The 13,754-nt window shown below is 41.0% G+C and overlaps 1 protein-coding gene across 1 annotated transcript; it reads left to right on the top strand.

The window, feature by feature from the left end:
* Positions 1 to 466: 466 nt before the first annotated feature.
* Positions 467 to 11,333, top strand: LOC141398679 (allantoinase). Its single transcript, XM_073976213.1, has 6 exons — positions 467 to 789; positions 905 to 1,056; positions 3,039 to 3,452; positions 3,506 to 3,843; positions 3,896 to 4,101; positions 11,065 to 11,333. Exons 1-6 carry the CDS (start codon positions 634 to 636, stop codon positions 11,215 to 11,217), a joined length of 1,419 nt encoding a protein of 472 aa, XP_073832314.1. The 5' UTR covers positions 467 to 633; the 3' UTR covers positions 11,218 to 11,333.
* The last annotated feature ends 2,421 nt before the right edge of the window (positions 11,334 to 13,754 follow it).

Consider the following 13,754-nt stretch of genomic DNA (forward strand, 5'->3'; position numbering starts at 1 on the left):
GAACGTTTTTCACACAGGTTGAGGGTATATCTTTGTCGGTAAAGCCGTATCAGTCGACTTTTTACTTGATTTAAATTAAAATGTGTATAATTTCGATACTTAACGGAATTTTTCTGTAAATTGACGATCGAAATGTAGCAGCCGCTAAACTCTACCGATAGCAACAGTGATGTCAACTTTTATTTAAAATTTTCTTCATAATGCTGCCTTTTAATTTGACCAATTTTTATCGGTAGGCAAAAAAAGATTACAGAATCACTGATCTAAAATCGAAACCAAAAAAACAAAAAATATTTGTTCTTAAGACATCAAAACTATTTTCTGTTTATGAAAGCTTTCAAAAACTTTTTTTAATTTTACCGCAAACGCTTTAAAGCTTTTTTGGTTTTTGAAAAAGAAGCTCTGAACACTAAAGCTGTTTCCTCGCTAAAACATATGACTGAGAAAAAACAACAAAGAGATTTTCAAAATGCCGACTGAAGATCGCTGCTCAGTATAATTTCATTAGTAGACCGCTAAACATTGGCCCGCCAGAGAAGCATACGAAAGTTATGCAAACATATTTTTTTGCGAAAAGAAAAATATACATAAAAGTGCATTAATTTTTAAGGCAAAAAATAAAAAGATCTCAAAATGGATTTATTATTTTTGAGTAGACGAATTTACTTGGGCACCGAGGAGGGCTTCATGCACGGCGGTATAATTGTAAATAGTGAGGGAATAATCAAACAGATTTTACGTTCAGCCCAAGAAGTTAATTCATATCTATATAATATTGAATCGGAGGCAGTAAGTACATAGCAGTGAATTTATATCTAGCAGCGGCGAATAATTTATTTGCCAACGGATTTACGAGGAAGCAAAACAAAAACAAGTAAATAAATTCTATTTTGTTTATATGTAGGTATTCGATTTTGAAAATATGGTTTTGATGCCGGGTCTTATTGATGTCAATGTTCATATTAATGAACCGGGACGCAAAGATTGGGAGGGCTTTTTGAATGCAACAAAGGCCGCAGCAGCCGGTGGGTTTACAACAATTATTGATCGACCAACGTAAGTTTAAGTTTATTTTAATTAAAAACAAGTGAGCAAAGGCTATAGTCGGGACGGGGCCGACCATGTGTTACCCTACACCACTACCCCTGTGCATAAGCTTTTCACTGGTAAACATTTCTTTTAGGGAATATAATCCGAATACCATCAAACATAATATGTATAATATTATCAGACTATCATCACAATCAAAAGGCTTCTTCCTCTGTGGGGCCCGTATCTACCCCCAAAATCTCGTGACTATCCGATCAAAATTCCAACCGATAGCGTGATTACAAAAAATGGATATATTACTGACTTTTGCGATATCTCGGTTGTTTCCCCACTTACGTCAATATACTTTGCATCAATATAAAGGAGATATTTTCTTCTACCATTGGCCTTCCTTTTGTAATACTCCTGCCAGAAGCGGAGATATTCGCATAAGAAAAAAACGTTGACTTTTCTCCACATAAACTTTTTGCTTATTCCGACACCTGAATATTATCCGACCAGCACCAAACTTAATAGGCTTCTTCCTCTGTGGGTCTCGCATCAACTCCCGAAAAATTCGTGACCATCCGATCAAAATTGCGACCTGTAGCGTGATTACAAAAAAATTAGAAAATGGGATGCATTACCGACTATTGAGATATCTCTTTTGCTTGACCACCTACGACAGCATACTGTACATCGTTGTAAAGGTGATATTTTCTACTTTCCTTGCCAGGTTTTGCTTTTGATATACCTCTTAAAGAAACAGAGATATTGGCTTTGAAATAAAACGTAGACCTCTTCTCCAAATAAGTTTTTGCCCATTCCGACCCCTGAATATTATCCGAGCATCATTAAAATCAGTAGGCTTCTTCCTCTGTGGGACCGCCATTAACCCCTAAAATTTCGTGACGATCCGATTAAAATTGCGACCTGTAGCGTGATTACAAATTATCGACTATTGCCATATCTCTGCTATTTGACCATCTACGACAACCTACTTTACATCGTTGTAAAGGTGATGTTTTCTACTTTCCTTGCCAGGTTTTGCTTTTGATATACCTCTTAAAGAAACAGAGATATTGGCTTTGAAATAAAATGTTGACTTTTCTCCAAATAAGTGTTTGCCCATTCCGACCCCTAAATATTATCCGACCGTCACCAAAATCAATAGGCTTCTTCATCTGTGAGACCCCCATTAACCCTCAAATTTTCGTGACGATCCGATCAAAATTGCTACCTGTAGCGTGATTTCCAAAAAAATAGAAAAATGGGATGTATTACCGACTATTGCGATGTCTCCGTTATTTGGTTACCTACGCCGACCTAGGTTGCATCATTGTAAAGACGGGATCTTCTTCTTTTATAGTCAGGCTTTGCTTTTGGAAAATTTTCAACCAAAGCTGTGATATTTGTCAATATAATTAAAATCGCAAAAACGAAAATTGGGGTTTTATTTGCTACTATTGTGATATCTTCGTTGTTTGATCAGCTACGAGCACCTACCTTACATCATCTGAAAGGTGATATTTTCTACTTTCATTGTCGGGTCTTGCTTTTGGTATACCCCATATAGAAGCTGAGATATTCGCTTTGGAAAAAAACCTTGTCATTTTATCCACCTAAGTTTTTTGCCCTTTCCGACCCCTAAATATTATCCGACCATCACCAAAATCAATAGGCTTCTTCCCCTCCGGGACCCCCATCAGCATGCAAAATTTCGTGACGATCCGATCAAAATTACGACCTGTAGCGTGATTACAAGGTTTAGATGGACAGACGGACAGACGGACAGACGGACGGACGGACGGACGGACGGACGGACACACATAGCCAGATCGACTCAGCTCGTCGAGACATTCATTTTGGTATATATAAGTATGGGTCTGCGACCATTATTTCGATGCGTTACAAACTTTTTGGCCAAAACCAACTTATAATACCCTCCCCACATAGTGGTGTAGGGTATAAAAATCATATAACAAAAATGTTCTTTTTAAATATTTCAGCAACTCTATACCACCCACCACTTCCATGGCAGCCCTCAAAGCCAAGATGTGTACAGCTCGAGGCAAACTTTATGTTGATGTTGGCTTTTGGGGTGGTCTCAATACCAAAGATTGGTCTGATATGCCGGCGCTTATTGCCGGAGGGGTAATGGGGTTACAATGTACCCTTGTGGAATCACCAGAACCGGTTGGTAAAGAATATCCACCCATAACAAAGGAACAATTGGAGAGCGTTTTGCAAAAAGTCGATGATGGAATTTTAATAGCAGTTCATGCCGAACAGCCGCTAGACATTCCAATCAAGCCCAACGAAGAGGAGCCCAAATGTTATGAATCTTTTCTTAGGACAAGGCCAGCGGAGATGGAAGTAAAGGCGGTCAGGACCATAGCAGAATTGGCGTTAAAACACAAAAAGTAAGTAAAGTCTTATCAAAGAAGACTTTTTATTGAGACTTTTTTCTGCTTAGGAAACATTTTCATTTGCTAAATCTAAGCGCCAATGAAGTCCTGCCCATTATCAAGGATTGCAAGAGCAAAGGTGCAAAACTCACTGCCGAAACATGCCCGCATTATTTATGTTTAGCCGCCGAAGATGTTGAAGACTGTCGCACGGAGTTTAAAACACATCCACCAATTAGAGCCCGCTCCAATCAAGCTCCTCTATGGGAAGCTGTTAAATCGGGTGTAATAGATGTCATTGCATCTGATCATTCACCAGCCACACCAGGACCCAAATGTCTTACCTACGGTAGGACAAGAGGGAATTTCCTGAATGCTTGGCCAGGTGTTTCTTCCCTGCAATTGGGTAAGTAAAGAAGTAATGCTGAGAAAGTATGTACTGAAGTATATTTTACTAGGTTTATCGGTAATGTGGACCCACTGTGAAAAGCACGGGCTGGGCATGCAACATCTCTACAAGACAATGTGTGAAAATCCCTCCATTCTTTGTGGCCTGGAGAACTCGAAGGGTAAAATTATTGAAGGTTATGATGCAGATTTTTGTATTTGGGACCCAGATGCAGAATTTCATGTGCATCCGGATATGTTGTTCTCAACGAATAAGGTGAGATCTTTTGAGCAAACATTACCAGCCTAAGCGTCGATTTTTTAAGAATACTTTTTAGAGGGATCATCAAGGCAACAAGCGTGGATTTTTTAAGAATATTTTTAGAGCACTCATCAAGGCAACAAGCGTGGATTTTTTTAAGAATATTTTTTAGAGGGATCATCAAGGCAACAAGCGTGGATTTTTTTAAGAATATTTTTTAGAGGGATCATCAAGGCAGATTAGGTTAGGTTATAGGATGCGCAACTGCTGTATGGGCAGCCACTCCACTCGGCGACCTTGAGGTCCATTGTGCTCATCCTGGATATTGAAAACTGGTTGAAGATGTTATCGTATGATGTAGATACATATGTGTGACTGTAGTTATGTATAGATGAAGATTGTGTGGTTGTGGATGTAAATTCTGGAGGTTCTGGGTTGGTGTGTATGCGACTGTTTGGCATCTTAGTTAGTGGTGGTGATTGTTGGTGGTTATGGATGCGATTTAGGTGTGCATATAGATTTAGATGTGCATCTAGATGTGCATGTGTTAGAGAGAAGTTGAGGATGTAGACTATGGGTGTATATAGATGAGACCATAGGTGTAGTGATGTGGTGTGAAGGTGTTGCCTGTGAATGAGAAGCAATTAGCGGTTCATCTGTAACGGTAAGAAGAGGATGGTGAGACTATAGTTGTAGTGATGTTGTTGATTAGATACGGATATATAGTGAATATTGTTAGTATTGAGGTGGTGAAATTGGGTGAGATGTAGTTGGAATGCGTTTGACGATGCTACTGTGTAGAGATGGTGCTTGTCGCCAGTACGTTGGAGCCATTTCAGGCCTTTAGCAAGGTGAAGTAGATCCGACGGCTCTGCTTGGCTAAATGCTGTTAATGATTGGATGGTATGTACCCATCAGCTTGGAAGACACTACAATATTCGTTCAGCTTGTATGAAATACGTAGATCCAGGGAATTGCTATAGACACCTGCTCCTGTGCCTGTTTCCATCTTAGAGACATCGGTATAAATCTCTATACCGTCTAGAGGTGGGCTGCTAAGTGTCCAATCATCCCTATGGGGTATATGCACCTTCGTTGCCTCGAACGACATTTGTGGTGACATATAGTCACTAATGTTCCCCGAGGGCGTTGGTAGTCCGAATCGACGTAGGATTGCAGTTCGTCCGTGTTCGGAACTGTGCCATGAAACTAGCTCCTTCAGCCGAAGGGCACTCATTGCTGCCAGTTCCTGCACTACTAGGTCCAGTGGGTGTAGATCTAGTAGCACATTTAAGGCAGCTTGTGAAGTGCCCCTCATGGCACCAGTTATTAGAACTTATGCCGCTCTTTGGACGCTGTTTAGTTTGTTTAGATATGTTGTTTTGTTCAGGGCATTCCACCATACCAGAGAGTCATATGTAAGAATTGGGCGGACAATGGTCGTATAGATCCAATTGACAACCGTTGGTGTCAGACCCCAACTGTTACCAATAGAGTTCTTGCAGGAATATAGAGCTATTAGACCTCTCTTGGTGCGCTCCTCGACATTTCTTTTCCACGTGAGTTGGTGGTCAAGGATAATGCCGAGGTATTTGGCTTCCGAAGAAAGTTCAAGACTAACTCCATCCAGCACTGGTAGGGTGAATGGTCTGACCTTCCTTTTATTTGTGAACAAAACTAGCTCTGCTTTCGATGGGTTCACTTCGAGTCCGTTGTTAAGTGCCCATCTAGATAATTTGACTAGAGCTCCTTGAAAGAGTTCTGATAGTGTCTGTGGGAACTTCCCACTGAACATGATGACAACGTCATCTGCTTACGCGATCGTCTTTATGCGCTGCCTATCAAAATCCTTGAGTATTTCATTTATGACTAGAAGCCACAGTAGTGGTGATATGACACCACCTTGAGGTGCACCTCTAGTGACCCGCTTCCGAATGGAACTTCCACCGATGCTTGAATTGATTATTCGGCTACTGAGCATGCCGTCAATCCAATTGACCAGTGTAGTCGAGACACCTAGGCTTATTAGAGAGCTGTGTATGGATTCGAGTCTAACGTTATTGAAGGCCCACTCTATGTCGAGAAATGCCGCTAGCGTATAGTCCGAGCCCTCCATATTTCTCTCAATATGTCCAACTACCTCGTTTAATGCTGTTTCCACCGATTTGCCGTTTAGGTAGGCATGTTGGGCGGAACTTAGGTCTGTGGCTGAAAACTTCGCTCTAATGCCAAGGTCCAGCAGCCTTTCTGGAGTTTTCAGTAAAAAGGAGGAAAGACTAATTGGTCTATAGCCTTTGGAAGTGTGGGGCTTGACTTCCCCGCTTTAGGGATGTATACTACAGTCACTTCCCTATATAGAACCGGTATGTACGATAAATACATACAAGCCCTAAAGATAAGTTCCAGATGTGGAATTAGTGACTCCAAGGCATTCTGTAGCATTGCGGGTATGATTCTATCTGGTCCGGATGATCTAAAGGGCTTGAATGTGTTTATGGCCCATCTTATTTTTGGCTGACTGATGATCTCATCAATAGCACTCACATCTGCATCTACGGTGGCATGGTTATGTATCGTTGGAACGTCAGTTAGTTCTGATACATCCGTGCAATTAGGGAAATGAGTGGTAGCAAGGAGATCTAGAGTCTCTAGGCTTTATTGTAAAGCCTTCTACTAATCTTCCTTAGATTGGCAAGATCTTTTGACCACCAGGCCGGTTGGTTTCTTCTACCAGAGTGGGTTAGTGGGCAGGAGGCCTCATAGCTGTCCACCAGAACCTTTGTTACATGTTTCACAGAGTTATAAACTTCTGTGGCTGTTGTAGGATGACAGGGTACCCCCAGCATTGAAGTTGCTAACTCCGTAAACTTGTCCCAATTGGCCTTCCGTGGATTCCTATGTGGTGGTTGCGATTTCCATCAACAGAGACTTTGAAAAGTATCTTCCGATGATCCGAAACGGAGCAATCTTCGGATTCCTTCCAGTCAGTGATGTGGGAATCGTCTTTGTTTACGAGGGTTATATCAATAACTTCCTCCCTGATACTGTTTTGGAAAGTGCTTTCATTTCCCCTGTTGCATATTCTCATGTTATATTTTAAGATACATTCGAAAATGGACTCACCTCGTGCATTCGTGTCACTGCTACCCCAGTGGAAGTGATCGACGTTGGCATCGCACCCCAAGATAATGAGGCAGGTGCTACCCATCTCTTCAACAAGTCTCTCCACGTGTTGGCTGGGTGGGTCAGGGCTCTCATATGGCATGTAAATTGACGCAAAGATGGTAGATTTTTGTGACACATCTTGCATTTTTACAGCCGTTATATCTACTGCGCTGAAATTTGAGAGATACATTAAATTCAAGTTCTTCTTTGCAACTATACAGGTTCTTACCTTGTCTCCGCTGGATGTGGCGAAGATAGTATGGTTGCTGTCGCTTAGCCCAGCAACCTTATTTTTATATAAATAGGGTTCTTGGACTAAAGCGATATCAACTTCTGACTTTGAGAGGGAGAGTAGAAGTTCAGCAGCAGCCGCTTTGCAGTGATGCAGGTTGATCTGCATAATGCGAAGCGGCTGCTGCCGTCGTTCCTTTACTGTCTTTGACCTAGACGGAATCTTATCCATCCTAGGCCAAAGTGCAGTTTCCCCTCTCGAGCCCGCAGGTATTCCTGCCCTTGTGTGTCAATTGACACCCTTATCGCCATACCCTCACCCTCCGGACTATGGCTGATGAGCTTCCATGAGCTGGTCTGGAGGTTAGGGTTCTGTCTGGCAAGTATTGTCAGAATCGTTGTACCCACGCCGACAATACCTTTCTTCTGGGAATCTCGTCTACACTAGAGTTGGGTAATCTAGTTCCTAGTTCCTTGTACTAGTTCCAAAACGTATGAGTAACATCATGAAATATAACGTGTGATATTAAGTATACGCAGTTCGTTCAAAGAAAAAATGTGGGCCATTGGAACTGCGAAGTGAACGAGATAGTTCCATTAGTTCCTTTGGTACAACACTAGTCTACACCCACAGCCGCCAATTGGCAGCCCTCCCAGAGTTCACCAAGGCCGTCTATTGTGTTAACAAGGAAGTTTAAGGATTCCTTGTTCTCACAACAGACGATCCTGATGCCTCTGAATGGAGCTGCACTGCCGAATTGTGTGTGCTTGGGAGGCTCCCCTTCGCCAGCAAACACTATCTCACGCAGCTGATTTTCAATCAGCCGCTAGTGCTTGTCGTTGATCCTGCTTTCAGGATCCGCTCTGTCGATGACCGCTACGCGCAATTCATCTGGCACAAGCGGTCTGACAGTCCTTCTTTTCCCCGTCCCGCTACTCTTGGTAGGAGAGCTAGGAGTCACCCTGTGACTTAAGTTGGCCTTAGAGGTTGCCTTAGTATTAGTGGACTTCTCGCTCTCGTTCCCTTGGTAACGGACAGAGGAGGTTTATGGCTTGGAGTCCTGTCTCGGGATGGGTCTTTTGGCCTTAGGGTGTGGTTCCTCCGTAGATCTAACCCTCTTCACCGGATTTCTCGATGAAGAGGGGTTGGAAGGTGCCACACTCACAGGTATAGACTCCGTCGTCGGGACAGGCAGTTCTCTCCTCCTCTGAGTTTTGGGGCTTCCTACTTAGGGCTGCAGGCTTTCCTGGAGGCTGAATCAAGTCACCATCACTCTTGATTTGACCTTTACAGGTAGTGGGAGTGGATGATGACGTTGACAGCAGTATCTTGTCGACCATCTGGATAAGGGAGAGCCTATCAATCTCAGGATTTCCCCTGGGTAGGTGAGGGTACTTCTTTTCGAATTTGCTCACCACTCTGAGATTAATCCTGATTAACTTGCAGTCCCTTACCGAGATGGCCGAAGATTCCATACCGATGCACTTCCTAAGGGAGTTCAAGGACCTTCGATAAGCCCCTTTATCCTTCGTCAGTCGACCTAATGTGTTGCCTGGGGTAGTGGGGACTTTGTCGTCCAAAGCCTTGGTCGTTGTCGGAACTTTGTCGCCCGAGGCCTTGGTCGTGGTACTCTCCTCAGTGGCATTCTGTCTGTGCTAGGTTGGCTTATCGGCTTCGGCCGATGCACAAATATCCCGGGTTAGTGATGGTTCCATATCCGCAAGAATTGTAGTTTCCGTTGAGCCCGAGGACAGTTTATTTGTGACTGCAGCTGCTTGTCCAAATCAAGTTCGAAGATAGGCCATATCGGTCCACTCCTTCGGATACTTCCCCCACAAAATTTAAAAAATTGTCTCCTTCGGGAACCTCCTACACAAAATTCGGAAAAAGTAAAGTTTAAGAGCTCCTCTCGGATTGTTTTGAAAAAAATGTTGCAGCAGTTTGTCCTTGCGGCTCTCTTTGGGATTCAGATCCGCAAGATATTTTCGCAGGGAGTTTCTAATTGGTTCAAACTTTGTACATCGTATTATTTTATCTAGTTATGTACCAGGTTGGAATATGGACTATATCGGTCCCGTCCTTTAGGTACCTCCCACGCAAAAATTGTGAAAAGTGCAGTTTAAAATCTCGTCTCGGATAGTTTTGATTTTTTTTCAAAAAGTTCTTCTTGCGGGCCCTGTTACGACGGCGCAATTTCTTCGCGGACAAATCCATATTTCCTGAGATAATGGCCCAAAAACTCAAAAATGTCCTATAGTCACCAGAAGTATTGTGTTTGCTTATTTTTATACCCTCAGAATTTATGCTAACGAGGGTATATACACATTCATACGGGGAAAATGTGCCTCATCGAAATAATGGTTTTAGATCCCAAGTATGTTTGGACGAAATGTGTTTCGGACAATTTGGAGTCGATTGAGCAATGTCCGTCCGTCTGTCTGTCTGTCTGGCTGGAGCGCACGATAACTCTCGAACGGATCAACCGATTCGGCCCAAAATTTAGCTTTCGTAATATTTTATCCAAACTTAGTTTAAGTTCGAAGATGGGTTATATCAGTCCACTCCTTTCGGTACCCTCCCTTACAAAAGTTCGAAAATGTTCGGAAATTTGGTACGTACGATAACACCTGAAGGAAGCACTGATTTCGTCCATAGTTTGCAACTCGTGAAATGTCTACCAGACTTAGATGGGGTTCCAATATGGACTCAATCGGTCCACTTCTTCGGGTAACTCCCACACAAAATTTCGGATAAGTTTAGTTTAGGACCTGCTCTCGAGTCGCTTTGATTTTTGTTTTAGCAACTTGTATGCACTGCCCCCCACACGACGGTACAAGTTTCATCAGGGGCAAGTCCATACTTCCTGAGAAAATAGTCTGAAAGTTGCGCAAAACCCTATGACACCTTGTGAGGTGGTTGGAGCGCAAGATAACTCTCGAACGGATTTGCCGATTGAGCCGAATCACTTTGATTTTTGTTGAAGCGATTTGCATTCGCTACCTCTATTACGACGGTAATCGTTTTTTAAGGGGTAAGTCCATATTTCTTGGGAAAACAGCCCGAAAGGTGTAAAAAAACTGTTCAACCGATTTGGTCCAACATTTGGTATTCTTCAAATTATATCAAAACTTAGTTTCACGGGGCAATTCCGGTCCACAATTTTCGGTACTTCTTCCCAATACTTAAAAAATGTCACTAAAATGCTAGTACGATATCACTTGAACCAATGTGGTCCAAAATTTCGATCTCCTAATATTTTGTCAAAATTTAGTTTAAGAAGAGACCTTAAATACATTCGATCTGTCCTTAGGTAAAGGTTTCACTTCACATTAGCTGAGGGTATATATCTATCGGCAAAGCCGACTGACACTTTTTTACTTGTTGTTACGTCCGAGGCTGAAGGCATATCTCTTTCGGCGCAGCTGATTGATACTTTCTAACTTGCTAAAATTAGGGATCAGTTCATAGGCAATAGGCGTGAATTTTTAAGAATATGAGTAACATTTTTTATAAAAAATGTTGTATGTTAATCTTTTTGTATTTGTTATAATGACTAATGTACCTCCCCTCTTCTCCTTCAGGCTACACCCTACATGAATCAACGTCTGCGAGGAATGGTCCATGCCACAGTTGTTCGTGGTCTCCATGTTTATCAGCAGCATGAAGGATTTGGTCAACCTTTGGGAAGAATAATTATGCGTAAAAGTGTTAAAAAGGTTGTGAAATTTCTTTAAGAAAAAAGAAATATACTTGAAAATTTTTATTAGGTTTAAGAAGATTATAACCTTAAATCACGGTGCTGAATAATTGTATAATTTCGTATGAATAAAACTGGTTGTATATTTGAAAATTTTGTCATTTTAGGCGAAGACCATTTTTAGTATTAAATTTTAATTAATTTCTCGTAGGAAATCGAGCTGCGACGATCATTTTTAGTATTAATTTTTAATTAGGATTTTTTCATTTTGTTGCAATATGTTTTAAAGTAATATTTAGTTATATTGAATATTAGACAAGGATTGAAAAATTAAGAAGTGTGAAGAACAATCGCAGTCAATGTAAATCAAAACTTAATTCATTCATGTGCTTCTACTAAGTCCTCTCTAATCAACGATTACAAATGCTATTTTATTGACATGTTAAGATTTATTATCATAACCACCTACAAAAAAGTTCAGAAAAAGTCCTATTCATTATATAAATTCCCCGTGAGCTTGTCTTTCCCCCGTTTCAACTTTTTACGTCCACAATAACCCCCCTATTTGAATATTTTTCTACTCACTGTGCCACGATGCGTATACATATCACAATTCATCATACGGCAAAATTGGTGAAATATCTTGTAGTGTTATTTTCTAATATAATTTTTGTACAAAATCCATTTGTTGTTGCCTTTGACAACCGATATACTCAGCCACCCCACTGAGCATGTAATAACAGCAGCACAGCACACATGTTGTCTTTCGAACATGACAACCCTAGAGATGCGTCTCAAATGAAAAGTGACAAATACACATACGCAGGGTTTTTATTTCCCCCCATGCTATCGTCGCAGATGGTGTTATAACAAATCAGCGTGTAACAAGTGTCAGTAGCAAACACGTGTTCGATAATGGAAGAAAAAATTCCAAAACATGCACAGATTCCCATAGTTACAATTGAAAACATTTATAAGGGACTCTTAATTTGGATATTCTTTTTTTATGTTTGAAACTATTTATGAAAGTTTAATAATTTTGAAATCGAAAAACAAGTAAATGTGCAGAATCTTTTGCGTAATTTCACAACGTCAATTATTTTCATAATATATGTAGAATCCCAAAAGTGAAAGCGTATTCATGTTGCTCAGAAGCCTGTTTGGGATTTGTCCATAACCCTGTACAACACAAAAAATAATTACAAGATAATTCGGCCGGATTATGAAAGAGGACCGCACAAAAAAGAAGGCACGTGTCTACTCCTGTTCTGATAAAATTGATTGAATTAACCCTTGAAATCGAAGTAACTAGCCATATCCTAACTAAATTTGTTATGATCATTCATGATACACACGTGTATGTCAGTTCCTAGGATTTATTCAGTCAATTTTATCAGAGCAGGAGTAGCTGCCATCGTTATACCCTCAGCATTTATGCTAACGAGGGTATATACACTTTCATACGGGCAAAATGTGCCTCATCGAAATAATGGTTTTAGATTCCAAGTACGTTTGGACGAAATGTGTTTCAGACAATTTGGAGTTGATTGAGCAATGTCCGTCTGTCTGTCTGGCTGGAGCGCACGATAACTTTCGACCGGATCAACCAATTCGGTCCAAAATTTTGCTTTCGTAATATTTTGTCCAAACTTAGTTTAAGTTCGAAGATGGATTATATCGGTCCACTCCTTCCGGTACCTCCCCCACAAAAGTTCGAAAATGTTCGGAAAATTTGTACGTACGATAGCTCTTGAAGGGAGTAACCGATTTGGTCCATACTTTGCAAATCGTGAAATGTCTACCAGACTTAGGTGTGGTTTCAATATGGAGTCAATCGGTCCACTCCTTCTGTAAAGTTCAGTTTAGGATCTGCTCTCGAATCGCTTTGATTTGTTTTAGCAACTTGTATTCACCGCCCCCTATACGACGGTAAAAGTTTCATCAGGGGCAAGTCCATACTTCCTGATAAAAATACCCTGAAAGATATAAAAAACCCCTATGACACCGTGTGTAGTGGTGCAGCACAAGATAACTCTCGAACTGATCTGGCAATTCGATCCAAAATGTGGCCTTCGTAATATTTTGTGCAAACTTAGTCTAAGTTTGAAGATAAGCCATATCGGTCCACTCCTTAAGGTACCTCCCCCACAAAAGTTCAAAAATGTTCGGATGAATTGTGTGCACAATAACTCTTGATGGGAGTGACAGATTTGGTCCATACTTTACACATCCTAATATATCTACCAGGTATAGGTCAGGTTCGAATATGGACTATATTTGTCCACTCCTTCGGGTACATCCCATACACACTTTTGGATAAATTCACTTTAAGACCTGCTCTCGAATCACTTTGATATTTGTTGAAGCAACTTGCATTCGCTGCCTCAATTACAACAGTAAACGTTTTTTCAGGGGCAAGTTCATTCTTCTTGAGAAAACTGCTCCTAATTTGTAAAAAACCCCTATGTCACCATATGTAGTGGCTGGAGAGCTCGATAAATAATTTTGTAGAATATTTTGATCTGATACGATCACATTTTAAAGGAGTTTTTAAACGTTTTTGAAAAAGAGACC

The sequence above is a fragment of the Musca autumnalis genome, unplaced genomic scaffold (assembly GCF_047663935.1).
Source record: "Musca autumnalis isolate F117 unplaced genomic scaffold, ASM4766393v1 scaffold_3, whole genome shotgun sequence".
Classification (NCBI taxonomy): domain Eukaryota; kingdom Metazoa; phylum Arthropoda; class Insecta; order Diptera; family Muscidae; genus Musca; species Musca autumnalis.